Here is a 23311-nt window from a genome sequence, read left to right on the forward strand (position 1 = left end):
AGACTGTAAACTCTTTGAGAAAAGGATTTTTTATTAAATTATTAATTATTATTATTATTGTGTGTTTGCAGAGTGCAGTGCAATTGGGCCACAATCTTTGATTAGGGCCTTTAAGTGCTACTGCAATACAAATAATATTAAAAGGCCATTTAGACTCAAAGCAATATGAGAAAGAGACTTCCTCTGAGTTTTGTTCCTGGACAAGCAGCACACTGTTTCTATTTAATTTAACAAATAATAAATAAGAATTTATCAGTCTTGGGATGGGGGAAGTAACTCTATGATTGGGAAATATGCACTATTTTTCTGTTCTCCTCCTAGTTTCCCTTTAGTATACTTAAAGTGGCTTGGAATGCTTATGACCTTGTATTGCTAAGAGGTGGGGCAGAGTTTTAAAAATAGTCTCCTTTGCTTCTGACAACCAGCTATTTGAAGAAGCTCTTTGCTGAAATGCTTCAGGATCCAGTCCTAGCCTTGCTCCCGACCCACACAGGAACATAATTATAATTGCAGACCTGGTTGCTGCGACACAAAGGCCCTGTCCATATTATAGCTTTGACAGTGTTTAAGCTGGCTTCGTAAATATATTGGTGCCCCTACTGTGTTATAAAACACTGTTTGGTCATGCCTGTGGCATGAGACAAAGTGCTACATCAATTCTAACAAATGATGCTCAAGATCAGAGTGTTCTGCCAAACTAGGGCATGATAATATGGCTTGGTCCTGTCTGTACAGACAACAAAAAGGTGTGCTTTAACACTGTTGGGGCACTAATCAGGCAATGGTTGAGCACTACGAATGTGTCTACACTTAAAACCAGAGATGATTCATGTCTGATGACGGGAGGGAAGGGGGATGACAATGTAAAGGGGGGCCACATGACCACCCCATGTGTCGCCTCTGGGAGGAACCTTCCAGTCCCACCTCCCTGGGCCAGGGCAGCCAATCCTGCTAGCTCTTAGTGAGGAGCACGTGCCTCTCGGCCGGGCTGGGGAGACTCACAGCACCAACGTCTCCCCAGAGCACCTGCGCCCTCACGGACACCTCAGTAGGGGGGAGGGGCGTGGGCAGTGCCCCTACCTCCGGCTGAGCAGAGGGACCCTGCTCCCAGCGCCTTCCCCAGTGACCCCCTACACACACCCTGCGCCCAGCGGCGCCACACTCTGCCCGCCAGAATTTCCAGCTGGCTCAGTCTCTGTCCCTGGCAGGGAGCAGGAGAGAGCCACTTCTCATGTTGGCTGAGGGTGACTGCCCAGAGAGCTGGAGCCCAGCTGAGGAGGCCGAAGCAGCCCGCTCCTTCCGCTCCCCACCTGGGCCTGGCTGCTTGGGGATAGGGGCCGAGAGAGCTGAAAGTGCCGAGGGAGAGGCACAGCAGAAGGACAAAGCCTCCTTCTCATGCCGGCAGGCCAAGCAGAGCAAGCCCTTCAAGGGCAGTTCAGCATTCACAGAAATCTGGGGGGCACATAATCCCAAATAACCCTCCCCCCCATTGCCTCTGCTTAAGAGCTTAAGACGTACAGTAGCACAGCTGCACCGCTTCAGTGTATACACTACCTATGCTAATGGGTGGGCTTCTCCTACTGGGGTAGATAATCCACCTCCCTAAGAGGAGTTAGCTAGGTGAAGGGAACAATTCTTCTGTTGACCTAGCGCTGTCTACACCGGGGGTTAGGTTGGTATAGTAGCATCTATCAGATGTGTGAATTTTTTACACCCTTGAGAGATGTAGCTATACGGACGTAAATTCCTAGTGTAGACCAGGCCTATAACTTTGTCAGGGCCTTTTTTTTTTTTTTTTTTTTTTTTAAACACACTATAGACACGGCCAAAATCAGGTTATTTTTACATCATCTTGGCCTTTTGGAAGTATTATCGTGAAGTGGGGTTTTTTTACCCACGAAAGCTTATGCCCAAATAAATCTGTTAGTCTTTAAGCTGCCACCGGACTCCTCGTTGTTTTTGTAAATAAAGACTAACACGGCTACCCCCTGATACTTAATATTAGATACATCCTATATCAAGGGACTGTATCTTGCACTTGTAGGGAAATGAACTCATTGATCCAACAGGTCTTTTGATCATTAACTACTATGATCCTATGAACTAAATTAAAGGGAAGTTTTCTGTTCTTGTAAATGTATTCTCATTTCATATGGAGACATTTCAGGAAGCAACATGTAAAAGGTTAAAAACAACACCTGTCTAATCTGTTGTTCACTCAGACGATTGATTTTTTCCCATAAATACACTAGATACACTTTTGTACACCCACAGAAGCCAAGCTGCCTCCTCTGCAACATCACCTGCCTGTCTGCAGTGGGAGAAAAAAACCACCCACAACAAAAACAGCCCGTCTGATTCAGAAACATAACCAAGTACAGACAGCTTTTGTAGCGTCCCATGGAATATCAGTGATGTGTTTATTACAATCAGTGAAATGGCGTAAATTGAGTTCCTGGCTTCAGCAGCCTTGTGCTCATTTCACAATGATCCTTATGTGCAATCTCAGATAGCAACGACAAGGACCCATTATCACCCTTATACTGCTGATAGTATTTACAGTACAAGCAAATGGATCTCCACTACTTCAAGTGCATCTGGATTTTCCTTTTTGATGTTAACTATAAACATACAAAATCATTAGGACAAAATGTCAGACCTTGAGAAACTGACACCCATGAGAACTCCTAGGCCTAAACTTCAACTTTCCTACCTCTTTAATGAGTTGACTCCAGTTTACCTCTGTCCCAGCTGACAGTATCACTAGCAGGAAGACATATAATTATACTCAAGGTTGGGAGGACCTGCTCTCATTTTACCCCCCAGCAGTCCGCAGGAGATACCACAGTGCCAGCTGGTGAGGAACTGAGACCAGGATCCATTCCCCCACCTGATCCCTCCGCTGGGGCAGGGCCCCTTCACACCCGCTTGTGTTCTAAGCAGCAGCAGCACAGGCTACTGTGCTGACTAGAGTGGGGGCAGATCCCAATCTCAATCTCCCGCCAAACCTGCCAGGAGCCACCGTGGAGCAGGCCTGGGCTCCAAATCATTGCATTGTCAGCTCCACCCCCAATCCTCACCAGCTGGACAGGAAGTAACAACACTGCATAGGCTGGAGCAAGCCAGCACCATGGCCGGCACTATGTGGTCACACTCCCTCCCCAGGATAGAACTGGCCTGCCACCTCCCTGCTCCTCTCTGGGATGGATCCAGCTCGCTAACCTCCCACAAAGCCACAGCCTCATGGTACTGGGCTAATGTCATGATTTCCATGCAGTCTGTGAAATTATGATCTATCCAGGGCCTTACACATAGCAAATTAGACATTCTCAACTGTGCACAAAAATCTGGAAAAGAGGATTTGATAGCCAGTTTCAATCTGAACCTCTGGAATATTTCCAGTATGGTCTATATAAATATGGGTTTTTTTTTTTTTTTTTTTTTTAAGTTACTGCTTCTCAACCTTGAAACCTACCCACTGCTTGACACAAACCACTGAAATGTGGCCAGTGACCAAAGTATGGAACACTGGTGTTTGTTGCACATCATGGCAGAATTGATGGAGTATAATGGTTTTAACTATAGAACCTATTTTTAAGGGCATTCTCTCACTGGGGGAGTTAAATCAACCAATTTTTTTCAAGAAGAAAACTCAAAAAACATATTCCATCATGTGCAGTCACAACGACCTCCACGAGCCACCAGCAAGGATTTTCAATTAGGATTTTCAGAACCCTAGCACTGCCCTGTGCTCATGAAGGAGTATGTGAATCAATCCCTGGTGGGGGATATGATACACACTCTGCCAGTAGGTTACACAGCTCTTTGCTAGACAGCAGTAGAATGTTTAAGGTCAGGATTCGTGAGTTCTGTTCCTGGCTTTGGGCGAAGAATGTGGCCTAGTTCTTAGAGCAGTAGTTAGCAACAGGATAGCCAAGCACACAGATTTGGAACACCCATTCTGAAAGGCAGCATGACTAAGTGGAAGAGACTTGGGTCTGCCATACAAAGACCTGAATTTGATTCCCATTTCTACCACAAGTGTCCTTGTGCAACCTGTTAGGGAACTTACTTGTAAAATGAAGGGAATTATATTTAACTGTCTCCTAGGCGTGCAATGTCTTGATCAATAATAAGAATTGTGAAGCATACAGAAATTTTAAAAAGCAGTCAAAAGAGGGGAGACTAGAACTCCTAGTCTCCTGGCTTCCAACTCAGTTACAACCCCCTACACTAAAGGATACTTGAAGTCTCACTCATCTTCAGTGCAACTGCCTCACTTGGCAGCAGAAGAGACTGAAATGTGAAACTTCCCACAAAATCCAGTACACCCGAGAGCTTTTGCAGCAGCAGACATGACGACGGGCCAAGTCCTTACCTTACTTACACAGGACCAGATTATACACCACTGAAGTCAAAGGGAATTTTGCAACTGACTTCAATTGTTGCAGGACCGTGCCCACAGACAGTCCTATTAGAGTCAATGATAATCTCATAACGATTCCAATATGCAAGTGTATGTTTCATTCTTCACACCTTGCTCATCTTACTTACACAAGGAGTCCCTCTGTCTTTATTAGGACCAGATGTGAGTGAGATGAACAGGATTTAGGCACTGTTTCTTTAGCACTGCATAAAAGAGCAGGTGTAGCTGGGTGGTTTGGTCAGTCATTAGGCTTAGTTGCCTAGCTTCTGATTCCAATCTTTTTATCAGTTCAGGGCATCGTAGCTCTCTGGATCTGGTCTTAGCTAGACTGGCTTCTTTGCTCGTAACCCCTTGGCCTGCCCTCAAGGGGGACAGGAGCCATAGCTCTTGGGTGGGTAGGGGGACCCAGGCCCTCCCTCTCTCCACCAGGTCCTAGCCCACGACCCTGAAGGTTGCAGCAGTGGGAGATGGCCTAGGTTCAACATTCCCCAAGGCCACTTCCTACCACATCCTGCATCTCAGTTTCAGATGTGGCCATATTTGACAACGTTTTTACTTCAGCCAAAGGCCGATACCTGCAACCCTTTTGTGCCCCTTGCTCGTGGTTCTCCCTCTCTTTTGGGGAGTGTCAGGGAGAGGGCAGGGACTCACAGTTGGATCCCCTCAGAAGACGCTTCTTCTCCTGCTGCTGCCGCCGAGTAGTGCTCCTCCATGAAATGGCCTCTCTTTCCCCTTTTTGCTTAGAGTTGCTGAACTGAGCTTCCTTTATATTGATCTTTGCCCCAGCATCATGCTTGGCAGTGGCCAAGGGATGGAACCCAGTACTGCTCCAATCCTCTTCCCCTGCCTCAGTCTAGGGTAGGATTCGAAAACCCCATCACAGCAGGATTGGGTTTTGTTTTTTAAATATAAATGCCTCATCAGGAAAAATCCTTAAGACTACAATTGAAATGCTGCTAAAAATCTAGCACTACAGATTCTTATGAACAGTTGTGAACCTCTACTACAGCACACGGAAGTGAAATGTGAAGACGTGCCACACTGACCTACCTACATGAATTTGCCTAATTAAGTAAGTTTAAATGTAAAGGGGAAGGACAGAGAAAAAAGTTTAAAATGAATTTTTACCTAGTTGATACAGTGTTTTTGAACAGTGAATGGATCCCTGAGGGGAAAACAAAAAGGGTGAGGTTACTGTAACCTCAAGTTGTCTTGCTGGCTGGCAGAACCATAACTATTCACAATAAAACCACTTATTTACAACTTGCCTAATTTCAGATTCCTTTACAAATCTAAAACTTTGGTCAGCTTTGCACACCCAAGCCAAATGCAGAGGGAACTTGGGCCAACTTTCAAGTTACTATGGATCAGTTTATAATTTTGGATGAAAACCTTGTAAAACTTGATGGATTTCCTTGCAGGGCTGGTTCAGAAATGTTACCAAACCCGTAGCTGCAGGGAGCCTGAGTCATCAGAGCCCCAACCCACCAAGGATGGGTGAAAAATACAGGTGGAATGTTTACTGTTCATGCTTCAGTGCTGTATGGCATGCAATATGTCCTCTGGACAGTGCTTTGTGGTTGTGATCTTGAGACCTTTAGGGAGTCAGGATGTCACCCTTTATATTGTGGGCTGGATTGAGAAGTTCCTGTTCATTTTGTTTAACAAACCTCCCACCCACTATTCCTCTAACTTCTTCCAAAGACATACGGTATCACCACTATAAGACTAAACTTACCCTACCTGTCTGGCTTGGCACAGGAACTTGTGGTGGGTGGAAGGGGGTGGTGGTGGGAATATAAGGACATGCAGGGATTTTGGGTCTTCCAGTGAGGTGGTCCAGGCAAATGGCTTTGCAGGAGGCTCTAGACTGGTTGAGTTTTACCCCTAACCCAGGCAAAAACTGGCAGTTTCGGATTAATTTCGCATTGAAATTCAAAGCAAAACTCAAGTGGTGTGAATCATACCAAAAAACACCCACCAAACCAAAACCACAAGGTAAGTGCCAAGTCTACACAACTCCAAACTATCTGATGTATCCATCCACAGGCATCTTGAAAAAATAAGCTAGTCCAATTTTACCTGATGTATAATTACATCAAGTACAATTCTTAATGATTTGTTTGATTGCATGCTTATCACTCCTGGCTAATGTGGAGTGCCAATGCTGGAGTTAAATCAGGGATGAATTTGGTCCCATATGACTGGGATTATATTACACATGCACACACGCACTGGCTCCTCACTATATGAAGATCCATGAACGGGAACCCATCAGGACAAATACACACTTTCTAAGGAGCCCCTGTTCAATTCAAATGTTGGATGAGAAGTGGATGGGGTAGAAGAGAGGCTTTATTCAACTTTTCCAGATCTAGAGAATTACCCTTCTTAATCCTCCCAATGTTATGCTAATCTTCCCATTATTAAAGAATCTTCATTCCGTTTCACATCTGATTGATTCAAAGAGGACTTTAGAACAGTAGGAACTGGTTTTGGTATATGGATTAATTGGACCAAATTTTATGTAAGTGGATGCAACAACATTAAGGTCAATGCACCTGTGCTCACTAAGAGTGTCAACATAACCCATTATATGAATAACAACGATAATTAACACTAAGTGAGAGAGGGTGTATAAATAATATATTTGTGTGTGTATTCCAGAGACACTTCTTGAAAAGATTTGCAACTGCTTTTTAACTTACAATCAGCATTTCTAGTTTCTATTAGCATTTTCACAAAAAACTGTCTATAAGTGATGTAGGCCATGCTTACAGGATGGGGGTGAGAAGGGTTTTATTCTGGTAAGCAGTGACTCTGAAAAAGATTTGGGGGTCATGGTGGATAATCAGTTGAACATGAGCTCCCAGTGTGACACTGTGGCCAAAAGAGCTAAAGTAATCTTTGGATGCATAAATAGGGGAATCTCAAGTAACAGTAGAATTTTTTTTTTTTTTTTTTAAACACTGTATTTGGCACTGATGCAGCTGCTGCTGGAATACTGTGTCTAGTTCTGGCATCCACAATTCAAAAAGAATGTTTATAAATTGGAAAGGGTTCAGAGAAGAGCTACGAGAACGATTAAAGGATTAGAAAATATTAGAAAGACTCAAGGAGCTCAATCTATTTATCTTAAAGAGAAGATTAAAAGGTGTCTTGATTATAGTCTATAAGTATCTACATGGGGAACAAATCTTTAATAATGGGCTCGTCAATCTAGCCAAGAAAGGTATAACTATAACACACTCCAATAGCTGGGGGAAGTTGAAACTAGACAAATTCAGCCTGGAAATGAGGTTACATTTTTAATGGTGGGAATAGTTAACCATTGGAACAGTGTGCCAAAGATCGAGATGCATTCTCCATGACTAGCAACTTTTAAATCAAGATTGGATATTTTCCTCAAAGATCTGCTCTAGGAATTATTTTTGGGAAGTTCCATGGCCTCCGTTATACAGGAGGTCAGACTAGATGATCACAGTGTTCCTTGCTGACCTTGGAATCTAGAAATGCTATGGGGGTATGGTTAGCTCTGTAGTACTAATAATTTTTGCATTATTTAACAATAGCACGCATGCAATACAGATCATGCACTTCAAGTGTGCTAATAAAATTTCACATTTTTCAAATTCTCTTCCATCTGACCTCGTATCATTTGAGGGCTGCTTAACACCACTTCCTTGTAGTTTTGTATCTTTCAGAACTGCTACAGAGCTGGAAAAGAAATTCTTCTCTGGGTTGGTAGCCTCTAGGCCAGGGAATCCAGCCCCCTGCTTAATTTCATCCAGCCCGTGGCAAGTCTCCATGCCGCGGGCCGGAAGCCCTAAGCCTCGGTGCCCCTCCCCCCCACTACAGGGCTGGAGCCATGAGCACCGTCTTGCCCCGCTGCAGGGGGAAGTTAGGGTGCCAGGCCGGTCAGTCAGCTGATTTTAGGTGCAGGGGCGATCAAGAAAGCTCTGAGTCTGTGTATGCCTACCCCCACCCTCAGGCACTGCCCCCGCAGCTCCCATTGGCCAGGAACCACGGCCAGGGCGGGGTGGATGGAGCTTGTCTTAGCCCTGCTGCTGACCAGGAGCTACCTGAGGTAAGCAGTGCCCGGCCAGAGCCCGCAGCCCTCACCCTCTCCCGCAACCCAACCCCCTGCTCCAGTCCTGAGCACTCTCCTGCATCTCAACACCCTCCCAGAGCCTGCCCTCCCACCCCCCGAGCCCTCTGCCCAAGGTCAGAACCCCCCTGCTCCTCCACCCCAACCCCCTGCTCCAGCCCCAAGCCCGCTCCCTGAACCCCTCATTTCTGGCCCCACCCCGGAGCCTAGGGGAAGCCCCGAGCCTCCACAGCCCCCCACCCCCGCGGGGCTGTGTGTGGCCTGCGACTGACTTTTTCTGTGGGTCAGTGGCCCCCAATAGAAAGAAGGTTCCCCACCCCTGCTCTAGGCACTGGTGCTATATCAGCCACTTTCAACTGTCCAAACATGCATTTCCAACGACATATCCACACTACAGTTATAGCCGTCTAAATAACTGCAGGATAAATCTTTAAGGCTTTAGACTTTGAAGTTAGTTCTATCTAGCTGGAATCTATTTTGCTAGCAAGCAATACTGTATGTTTAGCCCTGAAAAGAAAAGGCTTTTAGCCACATGAAAAATGGGTATTGAAAGTGAAAGTTATGACAAGACAATGTTTTAATTAGCTTCATGAAAGTGAAAGATGTGATGTTCTTGCACTGAATTTCTCACTAGAGTAATAATTAGTTTTCAAACTTTCTCAGCCCAGCAGAACAGCTGAAAGTTGCACACAGATCTCCTTCCCCCCCTCCCCCAATGAATGCTCAAAACCACATGAATGGCAAAGATACTGAATAAATGCAGATCGACGAGGACCCCCAAAGTTTTGAATGTGCAGTAGCAGACATCAGGGTATTTTTTATTTTTATTTTTTTAGTTTTTGAGAGACTTTTTTCCTCCAGATTTCCTATCCAGCTTTGTTTTAGCCCTAAGAATTTCCCCGCTATTATTTACTCCCCCAACATTGACTACTCAGAACATTTTCCTTACTGGGGGTGACTCTCTTCAGTCACTTCAGAGCAACTCTTAACTAAAGGGGACATCTATTGTGTGACATGAGGTATTTTCCTCTGACCCAAGGGGAATGAGGACTCTCCCTGCTCGGCAATCCAGATCAGAGAGTTAGGCCCCAGTTCAACAAAGCACTTAGTCATGTGCTTAAGTACTGTCCTGAATAGTGCTGCCTTCTTGAATTGTGCCTGAAAGAACAGAACTAGGAACAAACCACTTTCTCTTGTAGAGTGGTTTAATTGAAACTAGACATGTGAGTAAGTCTGGAGGATTGGGATCATAGATATTTAATATCATAGATAGCTAAACGATTTAATATTCAATTAAAATAAAATGTCATTTTCAAATTTGTAAATTATTTCCATACTGACAAACTGGATTAAATCTTCCACATCTATAACCCTTTTATCTTGTGAGAAAAAAAAGTGTACCAACAGTTCAGACTTTTTAGAAAGTAGAAAAATTGTCAAAGTTCTCATAAAAGGTTAGAATTCCTTTTAATTCTCCATCTCCAGGGTACGCCCCACCCCACCCCAAAAGCACAGCTCAACCAGTGGAGAATTTAAAGTTGAACTGCAAAGCAAAAACAAAAATTGATTTAAACCCAGATTTCTGCATTGAATGTCCCCATTAATTAGGCTATGGGGACACATTTAGCACAAAATTAATCTTTTATATATTCTTTCTTTCCCCTTCCTGAAATTATTTTGATCCTTCACAATTAACTGAAGGTATCCCAAAATGAGACATCAAATACCAGAAGTCTCACTGAGATCCATGTTACAGAAATAAACACATTTGGAGGTATTGTCTGTGAACCCAAAGTACCAAGAGGATTCCACTGAGAAGGAAAATGTGCTTACCTTTTTATTTTTGGTTCACTTCCAATATGTAATCGTATTGAGGAAAAGTACAACATTTGCAGTCAAATGACAGAATTGCGTAAGAAGTGTTTTAATATTACCTAACAATTATTTCTGTTTTAATTTTATTTTTAGTCTCATCCACATTTCTACTATTGGACTGTACCCATGACGATTCTTTTAGAGAATTTGAAAGTCTCTGGTGCAATTAAATGTACTTAAACAGGTTTGTGATTATACATAAGTGCACACACAGACACTCACTCTAATACGGTGATAGATACAAATACATATAACAATTATATATAGGGTGTATATAGTACATATGAACACTGCTGTATTTTTATATAACGTTGTTGCATGTGCACACACACACTTGTTTGTCAAGTTAGTTTGTCAGCCTACAAAAACAGTAAAGCAGTAAAGCCTAGAGTACTTTTTAAATGGTCTCATCTTATTTTGTTACATGCTTGAGTAATTAAAAAAAACAAAACAAATCACTTATTTTTTGGATTAGCCTGTTGGATATAGAAATATTAAGTTATTTGTTAACCAATTCTGGTTAACTTTACTCAGATGAAGTAGTCTCATTGACTGCTCATTGTACATAAAGTAACTCACATGCATAAGTGCTTGCAAAATCACAGCCTTGGTGAACAGAGTAATTTCAATCTCTTCAAACTGTTGTTCCCCCGAGTACAAATAAATGCCTTATCACTAGTCTTTTAAAAACATGATCTCATACCTTGTCTGTTTTTTTATCTTGCTTTTCCAATATGGCCATGTTTTCTTTCAGAGTTTTTACAATCTCAGCAGGATTTTTGTGCGATTTACTGAACAAAGGCATGATTTTCTTCACCTGAATTTCTTCTTCTGATATAGCTGAGGATTGCTTTAAATCAAAAAGGACAAAAAACAAAAAGCAAAAATTAGCTTTTAAGGTTTTGTTTGCAGCTATGAGTCAAATACAGTATGCTTTATGTATAAATTATACTGCAAGCTCAGACTGTAAGAGCACTCCGAGCTCCAGTTGCTCACGTCTACTGAAAATTCCAGTAGACTCCACTAGATCCTTCAACTGGTCTCGGTTGGTTTCTACAGGCCTTTTAAGTTTTGATTGGAAAACCAGTAGCTCCAAGAACCAGCAGACAAATATATCCGTTGCTTGGATCATTGCAGGATTGGGCCTCAACTTTTCAGTCATTGCTTACATTTTATTTCGTTTCTCTCTATTTAACTTTTTAGTTAAGAGGATGTCAATATTGAATAGTTTAAGCCTCCCCAAAAAGGGAGCTTGCCAAACCTTGAGAGGCCTGCACTCCTTGTGACTCACTTCCGACTCATTTAAGTCTGGGGGAGTTTAGATGAGAAAGGAATATAAAATGAGTCCTAATATAAATACAAATGCTTACATTAAATTAAAACATTTAAACAAAAACACTTTAACTTATACATTCTCCTCCCTATTCTGTTGGAAACCCAAATACCCATCAGTGTACTACTGCATGAGAACCAGAAAGAGAAAGCGACCAGTTTAGTTTTAATGTGTCAGCAGGACCTGAGCCTGGAAGGTGCTGCGTGTCCTCAACTCCCATTAGCTTTAATGGGAGTTGAAGACTCTAAGGGTACGTCTTCACTACCCGCCGTATCGGCGGGTAGCAATTGATTTATCCGGGATCGATATATCACGTCTCGTTAAGACGCGATATATCGATCCCCGAACGCGCTCACCGTCGACTCCGGAACTCCACCAGAGCGAGCGGCGGTAGCGCAGTCGATGGGGGAGCCGCAGCCATCGATCCCGCGCCATCTGGACCCCAGGTAATTCGATCCAAGATACTTCGACTTCAGCTATGCTATTCGCGTAGCTGAAGCTGCGTATCTTGATCAATCTCCCCGCAGTGTAGACCAGCCCTTAGGGCCCAATACAAAGCCTAATGAAGTCAATGGAAAGACTCCCATTGACTTGTATGGACTTTGGATCACGCCCATGTCACTTTAAAGAGGGCGCACAGCACTTTGCAGGATAGGTCACCAAGCTGAAGAACATGCAAACAGTAAAAACACACTGGTAAGAAGTAAATTAGATCGGGGGGGGGGGGGGGAGAGAAATCGCTCCAATTTTCATATACACTATGGTCTCATACAAATAAGAAATGTTATAACAGAGATTGAGAGGGGAGGAACAGATTAAAATATACATATGTAAAATACTCTGTATAACACTCACCCTTACCTCAAAATCTAATGGTCTTATAGAACACATTTTTCCTCCATGTACACATGATATTAATTATTACATATATGATTAATAAAAATAATAGCTACAGTTTTTACTTATACACCCTTATGGATATTTGAGAGAATTATTTGAAAATGTATGTGATGTTTTATAAAACAAGACAAATTCTATGCTACAAAGCTTTTAAGTGAAACATCTTAAAGCACTTAGAGAGAGAGATGTTGTGTAATTTATCTGTGACATAAAGGAAAGATTATTTGAAGAGTGTCATATTTCAATTAAAAGTTCCTAGAGTAGGAAATAGCATGAAAAGTAGATGAATTTGTATATAGTTTTTCATTAACGATTTGTTGCTAGGCTAGTTCTACAGAAATATTTTCACATTCAAATTCTGGAAATTCAAGTCACTGTGTCTCTTCAATATTCAAGCTCCTTAGGACACTGTTCAAACTACATTTTTATTTCTGCGGTTTTGGCTGTGTAAGCCTAAATACTTGGCTCAGATCTCGACTAGGAAGCCAAAAACAGTGCTCAGCACTGCTCCCATGGAACTCAGGCCACAGTTTGGCAACACCCTCTGACTAGCACAGAGCAGAGTCAGACCTCTCAATTTGCCAATACACTACACTGAAGATGGGGGTATACTGACTAACTCATCTAGGAATGTTCAGCGATATTCACATACCGGGAACGAAGGGGCCTCTCACTGGCTGACTTGCATCATCCCCACAATTTTGCTAAATTGAAAGGGTAATGCAATAACAGGTCTGTCTGCATGCTGCTAATAAGCACTTGGGACTCCACAACCACATGGTTAACGACTCGATATTACAGGGAAAGAACATTTTTAAAAATTAAAAAACTGGAAATAGAACAGGGTCAGGACCTGCAAGCTTATTAACCCCTGAAGACAAGACATGAGGGGTGGGAGTTGGGTTGTCAGCCTTTGAATTCTTTAAAAAAAAAAAAAAAACACACACACAACAAAGGACATTTTAAAAAACAAACATCACATTCAGGTGGGTCAGGGTAACTTTTGATTATTCCGATTTTTAAATAAATTAACCACTTTTGGCTAGTAGGTTTCCTCTTTTTGGGGGGAGAAAGGGGAAGAAGTAGTAATTTTTTATGTTAGCTTCAAGGATCACAAGGCTTATTAGCTACCTTTTCCCAAAAGGAATTAATCTACATACATCTTCTGAACATAGCCTCTGTACTACATAGTCACTATTTTCACTACAATTCCAACAGGATTTTGTATCACTAGACAGGTAAGCCTTTTCCCCCATCCTAGATGGAGTCCATTGAATTCTAAAAGTAAAGGCCAATATTTACAACAATGGGAGGTATTTTGGTTACCTTGATTTCCAAATGCCCAATCTGAGGTACCCCAAAGTACTGGTGTGACGCTGCACCCCATAATGTTTTATATAAATATGCTTATGAGTGTAAGTATGACAACTGGAATATGTTTTATGCTAGATATGCCATGTAACATATCTCTGCAAAGGTTATGATCTACTGAATATATTCATCCTATTTGTATGTATGTATCATTTTTGTATTCGAAGTTATGAATATTGGCTATGTACTTGTTTGATTTTAAGTAGCCTCAGTGAAGCATTTGGTCAGCTTCTTGAGAAAAGACTATTCTCAGTAAGTGCCCAATCAAGAAACACTTAAGCTGACAATGAACTCTGAGAGACGCCAATCCACATCTGAGCTTTCCTGGGAATGTGGCGTCGGCCTGTAAAGTTCTGAGTCATGCATGGACATGTGACTTGCCCATTTGACTCCAAAACTCCATCTTGCCGCTCAAATAACTCTTTCAGCCTTGGAGTTGGTTCCTCCAGTATAGGAATGTGTCACATTGCACGGTTGTGTGGGAAATAATGTACTTCCACTTCCTGAGGTTGTGATCTGTAGATAAACAGAACATCTCAGTCTCCACAGCTAGAAAGTCCAACACCTTTCATGTTCTCTAAATTCACAACAATATTTCAGTGACAAGTATTCAGCTAGGGTTTGGTGAAAGAACATGCTTGCTTGTGTTTTATTTTAGGGGGGAAAGTGACAAAAATAGTGAAAAGCAGTTTTTAAAGCAACCTTTCCCAGATGTTTGGCTGGGCCTGTTAAAATTAGAAAGAAGAGCTTCTTTATGATGGGCAGTAGGCATGGGCAGGGCAGGTGTGTTTCATTCTTGGTGAGAAATTCTTCTGCTCTCTTATATTTTACCAGGTTATTTTGTCATTCCCTTGACATCCTCATGATCATACATGCACAAAAGGCAAAAACTTAATACTCAAGCTCAAGCATTCATGAAGTCCAGAGACTAATGAGATCAGCAGTGTGCAGGTACTAGGAATAGTCGAAGGAATGGCTGAGATTGCAAAGTGATATTATGCACTCACAGTGCAGGCCTTCCCTGAGATCTTAAAGACTTTTACAAACATTAATGAAGCCTGACATCATACCAGTGAGGCATGTAAGTACAACTATCTCCACTTTTACAATGGGGGAACTGAGGCACAGAAAGATTAAATGACTTGTCAAAGGTCACATAAGAATCTATTGGGAAAGTCAGGAATAAAACCAAGATTTCTTGGCTTCCAATTCTGTGCTTTATTAACCACAAAACCAAATCTATTAGTTTTGTAGATTACCACAGGCCTATCAGCAAACATTTATCAACCAAGACTTGGGGGTGGTGTAGAATGCCATTCAATAGGAACAAGAGCCTAAACTAAAGGTTCCTCTTCCCCTCCCCCCCGGCCCCATCCAGGATTCTGAGACCTAGACAACTAGACCTCTGGTAATTTTGGGAACATGCAAGATGGTAAAATCTGTTTTTTGTCTCAGCAAATCTGTGGGATAAAGTTTAACAGACTGATTTTCATGTGAATCTGAAGGCTGGGGGGGGGGGGGGGGGGGGAAGAAGATCTGACTATTTACACAGATCTGAGTTTATGTTCCTACAGCTCAGAATAGATGATGTGCCATTGCTAATCCAATTAATCTAAAACAGCATTTAATAAAAAACAACCAACCCACATCCACCAAATAGCAAAACCTAACAGCTTCAATGGGAAGCTTGGAGTCAGCTTGTCAGGTGGGAATGCTAAAATGAGGTAAAGAAAAAATACTGATAGGCCACCAGCCCTTTTCAGTTCTTGCTTGACGATACTATTATAATGGGCCAAAACAAACGCTCTCAGCCCAGCTGAGTTTCCAGTGACTAGATTGGCAGGTACAGAAACCTGTTCAGCCAGCTTACATGTTCACCAGCGTGACATACGGAAATGTTTAGTGTGACTAGAACTCTTTAATACAAATATAAACTTAATCAGATTTCTTTTCATACACTTTATAGGCTCCCTCCCTGAGCTCTCCTTTATTTCTTGATCACAGTCTTCCTTAAAAGACCCCAGTATATCAAAGCTTATAAAGACAATAAAGGAGGGAGAAACAACGTGGGTGGGGTAATATCTTTTAGTGGACCAACTTCACTATTGGTGAAAGTGACAAGCTTGAAGAAGAGCTCTGTTTATCTTGAAAGCTTGACTCTTTCAGAAATAGAAGTTGGTCCAATAAAAGTTATTACCTCACACTCCTAGTCTCTCTAATATCCTGGGACCAACATGGCTACAATAACACTGCAAACAAAGAAGGAGGCATGCAGACAGCAATATTATTTCAGTCATCAGCAGATCCCATCATTATACAGTAACTCAGCTAAGCAGTTCAGTAACAAATACTTCCTCCTCCTTCCCACAAACACAAGAATGACAGCATGTGATTCATTCAATCCATTCTTCTTACATGTTACTTGAGATAAGCAGTTTGGTACTGAAAGTGAATAATTGTATAACATTTTACACAAATTCAGGCAAGAAAACTTTGTATGTTTTCTTATCCGTTTAGGTATACAGTATCTCCCTGTGTACCAGAATCACAACATTCTATTAACGTATTTACCCTGGGATGAGTTATTTTTTAATATGTAAATAAAATATCTTCATTTCCTCCCACCCCATCACTGTATTAAAAAGCATTGATGACTTGTAGATTGTGTGCCGGGGCTGGTAAATTTTCACTATAATTTTGCAGGCTAATTATGTATTATTGCATCCCCCCCCAAAAAAAAATGTTTAAAAGGACAATTAAGGTTATAAACTCAATCACTCAGATTAGGAAATGCCAGAATTCAGGCTGCCCATGCAATGTTAATTCAGCCCTTTTGTGTATATGCGTTACATTTATACTCTTTAATTACATGATTACATACTATTTTTCAACAGGAAAAGGCACTGAATGGACAGTGTTCTAGAGATGAATCAGGGGTGTGCACCAAATGAGGCTGTTATTTGGATCAGAATTGGGAAGTTACGTGGTGAACGAAGCAAGGGATTACAGGAAAACTAGGGACTGTCCCATAGTTAAAAGCAGTTGTATGATGCCCTGGAGAACTGGATTCTATCCTGCCTCTGCCACAGAGTTCCTATATTATGTTGGACAAACCACAAACCAAAATTTTCACATTTGCTTACTAACTGTGTGTTCCAATTTTCTGGGTACTCAGAGTAAGATACATGGGTGTGCTGGAGGTGTGCAGGTATGCAGGTGTGCTGGAGCACTCACAATGGCACTCTTTAAAAAAACAAAAAACAAAAGAACAGGCTCCAGGCATCTCAAATAGGGCACCCAGAACTAATGGGCACTTTTGACCTTGATCTCTCTGTGCCTCAATTCCCCACCTGGAAAATTGAGATAATAGTACTGCTTAATCTCCCAGAAATAGTCTGAAGATAAATGCATTAATGTTTGTGAAGCACCCAGGTACTATGGTGAGAATACTATAGAAACACACAAGAAAATTAATAATTTTGTATTCAATGTAGGCTTTGGATTGTGTGCATTAAATAAGGCCTGTGAGCAATGAGGAGAATAAAAAAAGAAATATAGAATAATTCCCATTCACTTAATGGGTATGGGGTCCTGCGGAAAAAAATAGTACGTAGTCTATCTCATAATGCAAACACAAAAAGCGGAAGGGGGAGTGAATTAAGCTTGCACAGGTACCTTAATTCTGGCATTTCCTAACTTTTGAGTGCTTGACTTTGCAACCTTAACAATGCTCTTTTAATATAGTTTTTTGTTGTTGTAATTTCCTAGGCTTTTAAAAAAAGAAAACAGAGAAAAATTCTATCACATGGAACTATCCTGACACTCACATAGATCATCAGCAGGATTGGAATCTTTAGATCCACCACATAGACCTCTGCCACTTGAGCTAATGTAGGTTTCAGAGTAGCAGCCGTGTTAGTCTGTATCCGCAAAAATAACAGGAGTACTTGTGGCACCTTAGAGACTAACAAATTTATTAGAGCATAAGCTTTCGTGGGCTACAACCCACTTCTTCGGATGCATGCATCCGAAGAAGTGGGTTGTAGCCCACGAAAGCTTATGCTCTAATAAATTTGTTAGTCTCTAAGGTGCCACAAGTACTCCTGTTATATTTGAGCTAATGTAGTTACTGACAACAGTAGTACTTTATCTTCTTTAGGGACTAGTGCTAGAAGGTGATGAGAAATGCAACTTGCAAGTAGGTTTTGCAGATACTTGCTGACAGCAGAAGAAGGGTAACACTCAGGAGTTTTTGGAATCTCTACCTATAGCATGGCAACAGTGATGTTTGTGAAACATAAGCAGAGCCCAATCCTGCCCATTGAAGTTCACAGCAAAATTCAAAGTCTCCAATCATACAGGATCAGGTCCCTTAACAAATTAATGTTTGGAAAATTAAAGCCATTATTTAGGTGCTATTATTATTTACTTATATACAAGGGGAATTTTAGCCTAATTTCCATTTAGATTAGTAGTAATAATTATGGAAGCAAGAGAAACTGGTAATAGAACCCAAATTAAAAAAAAAAAAAAAAAAACTTAAGACAGCAGCCAAGAGGAGAAAAATAACACTCTTGATCCAGCAGTTCAAACAAGTATTTATTCTTCTTTGCTTTATATTAGCCATTATTGGAAAGTGACCCATACCACCTCCATTCACTTGGTCATATCTTTGAAAAGAGTCATATCACTTCCTATGACACCATGATGCATTAAATAATTTGGCACTGCAATGGGTTTACCACCACTAAAAATGGGCCAAGTTCTAAAGTCCTTACTCAGGCAAAACTCCCCAGAGACTTAAATGAACATTTTGCCTGAAAAAGGACTTTCAGACTGGCCCATTACTTCAGAGAAACCTAGAAGCTAGAGATGGAAGAGACCTATTAGATCACCCTCCATCTCTTTATTTATAATGATGTATGCAGTTACATGTGACAATTTGAATATATACTCGAATTTTATATACTTAACAACAGTTTCTGAATTTCTTACGCAAGTGACTATGCTCTCATTTCTCTGTATCTCAAGAGCAAAGCTGCATCTGCAAGCACCTCACTAGAGAGAAGCAAGAGAAGTGATATATTGCAGCTATTTTATTTTTGGAATCCCCACTGTAAATAAAACCCATTTCCAAAGATATGCCATGGGTACAGAATATTTGTTAGCAGAGCCAATGCCTTATGCAATAGAAGTAGTACTGTTTAGGACTGCTTTTAACATACAAAATACAAACACCACACTAGTTTACAATGCTACAAAAAGGTAACAAGAAGTAAGTGAGAATTTCATTACCAAAAAGCTATTGATAAACCAAAAAAGGAAGTTTTAATTCATTACCTAATTTTATTTAATTCAGACTAGGTAATCTTAGCTGATACTCACTGTGTACAGAAATGTCCAGGCTTGTCTAAACAACAAAAAGCAGATACATGATGAGGTGCTGAAGACAGCTCTCTGCCAGACCCAAACCAGCAGGCCAGTTGGAGGACCCTTTACTTATCTTCCATTTAATATAAGTTCTTCCTTATTATTGACACGTGGCAGAGAAAACAAATTCCAGAATTCAGTCTCAACTTGCTTGCTGAAGACAGAGTAACTGTTACCTTTTGGAAAAAATGTTAACAGAGATGATCACTAAAACACGCACACTCACTTAGAGCAGCTGTAAATTTCCACTCTCCTTTTCCTGGATTCAGATTCCAAACCTCATTTGTCTCTCTAATCTGCCAGGGGCAGTTCTGTTTCTGGTCAGACTAGCTCTGTGTATGTATGTCTTCCCTCCCTTCCCAGCTTTCTCTCTCACATACGCCACACACACCCTCCCTCTGTAAACTGAGCTCCACGTCAGAGGAATGTGTGTAAAGCGAAAGACAAAGTAATGTCTCTGCCAACAGAATTTTCTAGGGTTAAAGTTACAAATGCAACAAATCTACATCACTCACATAAGTTTTCCCTCATCAGTCTTTTAGTACAAAAGCCCACCACAGATGCCTCTTTCACACCCATAGTGTGGTAGAGGTTGCTATAATTACATTATTCACCGTACCCTTCTGTTTAGAAAGTAAATAAGGGCTTCTAACAGTCAATGGTTTATGGTTACAAGACAGTAAATCAACATGCTACCACAAGAGCTCTTTGGGCAGAAGGGATCTACCCCTAGGCTGCTGGTTCCTGCTTGAAAAAAAATATTTTCTTTACTCAATATTTCAGTGCAAAACTCAGAGTTTATTCTGAGCAAAATAAAATCCAATAGACATAAAAGGTGTTTCTCAATCCAAGTGTATTTTAATTTTATGACAATGTCAGTATAAGACAGGAAGGAGAAATTCACATAATAAAAATCTACTGAAACAACATATACTACCAACTATTAACAATCATGGGAAAATATAGCAAACTGCAATTAACTTAAAGGATCTTCTTGGATAGGTGGGGGAAATGGAAAGAGAATGTGTGTGTGCGCACGCTTCTGTGTGTTATTTTAAAGCTTCATTTTTCTCTAACACCAGTGATTCTTCAGGCTGTTTCACATATGTCCAGAGGGAATTACATATGCTTTTTCCCTACAGCTAATGTCTAACGTACATTAAAGACCATGGAAAGAAAATTGTTTTACTAACGATTGCTACCAATGCTGTGTTTTAAATTCCTTCCTCATCTTATTTCTGCTCCGTTTTAGCATTATGATGAGCGATGATATATACATGTGCTGAAATCAACAGTTCAGGGTGTAGCTTGGGGCTGAATTCTGTATCTCAGCGTTTTGACAAGTTCATTGTTATCACCTCACATTATTTAAAAAGTGTGTGTGCACATAGCAGATTTTAGAAACCTCTCTCTGTGTCCACCACATGTTAGTGCTACCTTCCCATGTCCTGTCATGTCTCAATTTAGGACTCAGTCGTGGTAGTTAACCACAGCCTTATAGCGGAGGCAGTGCAGAGGTGTACCACCCCACTGGGAACTCTGGGAGGCACGGAGCCTAGAAATCTGAGGAACGCAGGTGCAACAGCACCCTTTTAAAGAGTGCAGCTTCCGTTTGCAGTCACCAAGCTCAGCTGGCCAGGGCAGAGACAGGGTTGGGAGAGAGACTCAATTTGGAAGAACCTAGAATCAACAATCTTTAGTCTTTGTACTCAAAGGAGAACAAGGACTAAAATATATATGACCCTGCTCCTGGCACCATCTCCCATCCTTATGCAACCACACAGGAGGCACTACTTTGTCCTCAGAAAGATCTTCTTTTACTTGCTTGTAAAGCAGCACACACATTTATGCTTAAAATAATAAAGCATCACTGAGGCACCTAGGACCCAGGGTTTTAGAACCATATGTTGAGATGGTGCTGAAACCATGGTTAAAGCCAGCTTCTGAAGTGAAATGTCTTAGTCCTGGTTCACCCACACCCAAAAAGGAGCTTCAGGAAGAGGCACTGGTGATTCAGCAGGTGGCACTCTTAGCTCCAAGTCAGTTCTGACATAGTCCCCCAGCACATGTTATGGGGGCGCTTTGCTACTGGAGGTTCCATCTTTCGAATAGGACCTAAAACAAATCTAAACAACATGTAGTAAAAGATGCAATTGCACTTTTTGTAAGGGTAGAGGCATTAATTGTTATTTCCCAGTCAAACGCCATCTAGCATAATTACGTCCTCCCCACATCACTTCCATTGATGTTTCAGATGGAAAAAGGTGCTCCTTCATTCCGGTCCTAAACTGAAATACAACGGTGGTGTGCACTATAGAATGTTTGCTGAGTTTCACCACAGAGAAAAAGCCACATTTCAGTGGTAGGTTAAGTAAGCCCATTGGATGGTTTGTATATCATTACATTTGTAGAAGCATTTGTGGTACATACCGAATAAGAAATGCTATATAAACATAAGATTATCATAGAATCATCTAGTCCAGTCCCCTGAGCTGAAACAGGACCAAGTAAGCCTAGACCACTTCTGACAGGGATTCGTCCAACCTGTTCTTAAAAATCTCCTATGATAGGGACTCCACAACCTCCACTGAAAGCCTATTCCAGACCTTAACTACCCTTAGCCCCAGTCTACACTACGAGGTTAGGTCAAATTTAGCTGCGTTAGGTCGATTTTATAAGCAATGAGTCTACACAACCAACACCGTTCCGCCGACCTAAAAGGCTCTTAAAATTGACTGCTGTACTCCTCCCCAGCGAAGGGAGTAGCACTAAAATTGACCTTGCTGGGTCGAATTTGGGGTAGCGCAGACGCAATTAGACAGAATTGGCCCCCGGGAGCTATCCCAGAGTGCTCCAATGTGACTGCTCTGGACAGCACTTTCAACTCCGATGCACTAGGCAGGTACACAGGAAATGCCCTGGGAAATTTTGAATTTCATTTCCTGTTTGGTCAGCGTGGCGAGCTCAGCAGCACAGGTGACCATGCAGTCCCAGAATCGCAAACAAACTCCAGCATGGACCGAACGGGAGACACTGGATCTGATTGCTGTATGGGGAGAAAAATCTGTGCAGGTAGAACTCCGATCAAAAAGAAGAAATGCTATATATGCCAAAATCGCACAGGGCATGGTGGAGAGAGGCTACAACAGGGACACACAGCAGTGCCACGTGAAAGTTAAGGAGCTCAGTCAAGCCTACCAAAAGACAAAGGAGGCAAACGGTCGCTCCGGGTAAGAGCCCCATACAAGCCGCTTCTATGATCAGCTGCATGGCATTCTAGGGGGGGACCCTACCACTACCCACCACTGTCCTTGGACACCTGCAAGGGGGGAGTCTCACGCAACAGGGAGGAGGATTTTGCGGTTGATGATGATGAGGAAAATGCACAGCAGGCAAGCGGAGAATCTGTTCTCCCTGGCAGCCAGGACCTTTTCATCACCCTGGAGCCAATACCCTCCCAAGGTAGGATCCCAGACCCTGAAGCCGGAGAAGGCACCTCTGGTGAGTGCACATTTGTAACTACACTACAGGGTTTAAAAGCAATTGTGTTTAATGTTTGATTTGCCCTGAAGAATTGGGACGCATTCGCGGCCAGTACAGCTACTGGAAACGTGTCTGGGGATGGAGCGGGAATCCTCCAGGGACATCTCCATGAAGCTCTCCTGGAGGTACTCTGAAAGCCTTTGCAGAAGGTTTCTGGGGAGGGCAGCCTTATTTCGTCCTCCACAGTAGGACACTTTACCACACCAAGCCAGTAGCAAGTAGTCTGGAATCATTGCAGCACAAAGCATGGCAGCAAATGGTCCTGGGTTTTGGTCACATTCAAGCAACATTGGGTCTTTATCTTTCTGTGTTAGCCTCAGGAGAG

At 41.9% G+C, this 23311-nt stretch overlaps 1 protein-coding gene across 2 annotated transcripts in view; it reads right to left on the reverse strand.

Annotated features, from left to right (window-relative positions):
* Positions 1-23311, reverse strand: part of CAB39L (calcium binding protein 39 like) — a 98861-nt gene that overhangs the window by 47873 nt on the left and 27677 nt on the right. For both annotated transcript variants that reach the window (XM_065417198.1, XM_065417190.1), the window contains exons 2-3: positions 19399-19619; positions 11113-11259 (exon numbers count right to left, since the gene is read on the reverse strand). In XM_065417198.1, coding sequence (XP_065273270.1) covers positions 11113-11214 — 102 coding nt within the window. In that variant the 5' untranslated portion in view covers positions 11215-11259; positions 19399-19619. The remainder of the gene's footprint in view (positions 1-11112; positions 11260-19398; positions 19620-23311) is intronic.

This window comes from Emys orbicularis, chromosome 1 (assembly GCF_028017835.1).
Source record: "Emys orbicularis isolate rEmyOrb1 chromosome 1, rEmyOrb1.hap1, whole genome shotgun sequence".
Taxonomy (NCBI): Eukaryota; Metazoa; Chordata; order Testudines; family Emydidae; genus Emys; species Emys orbicularis.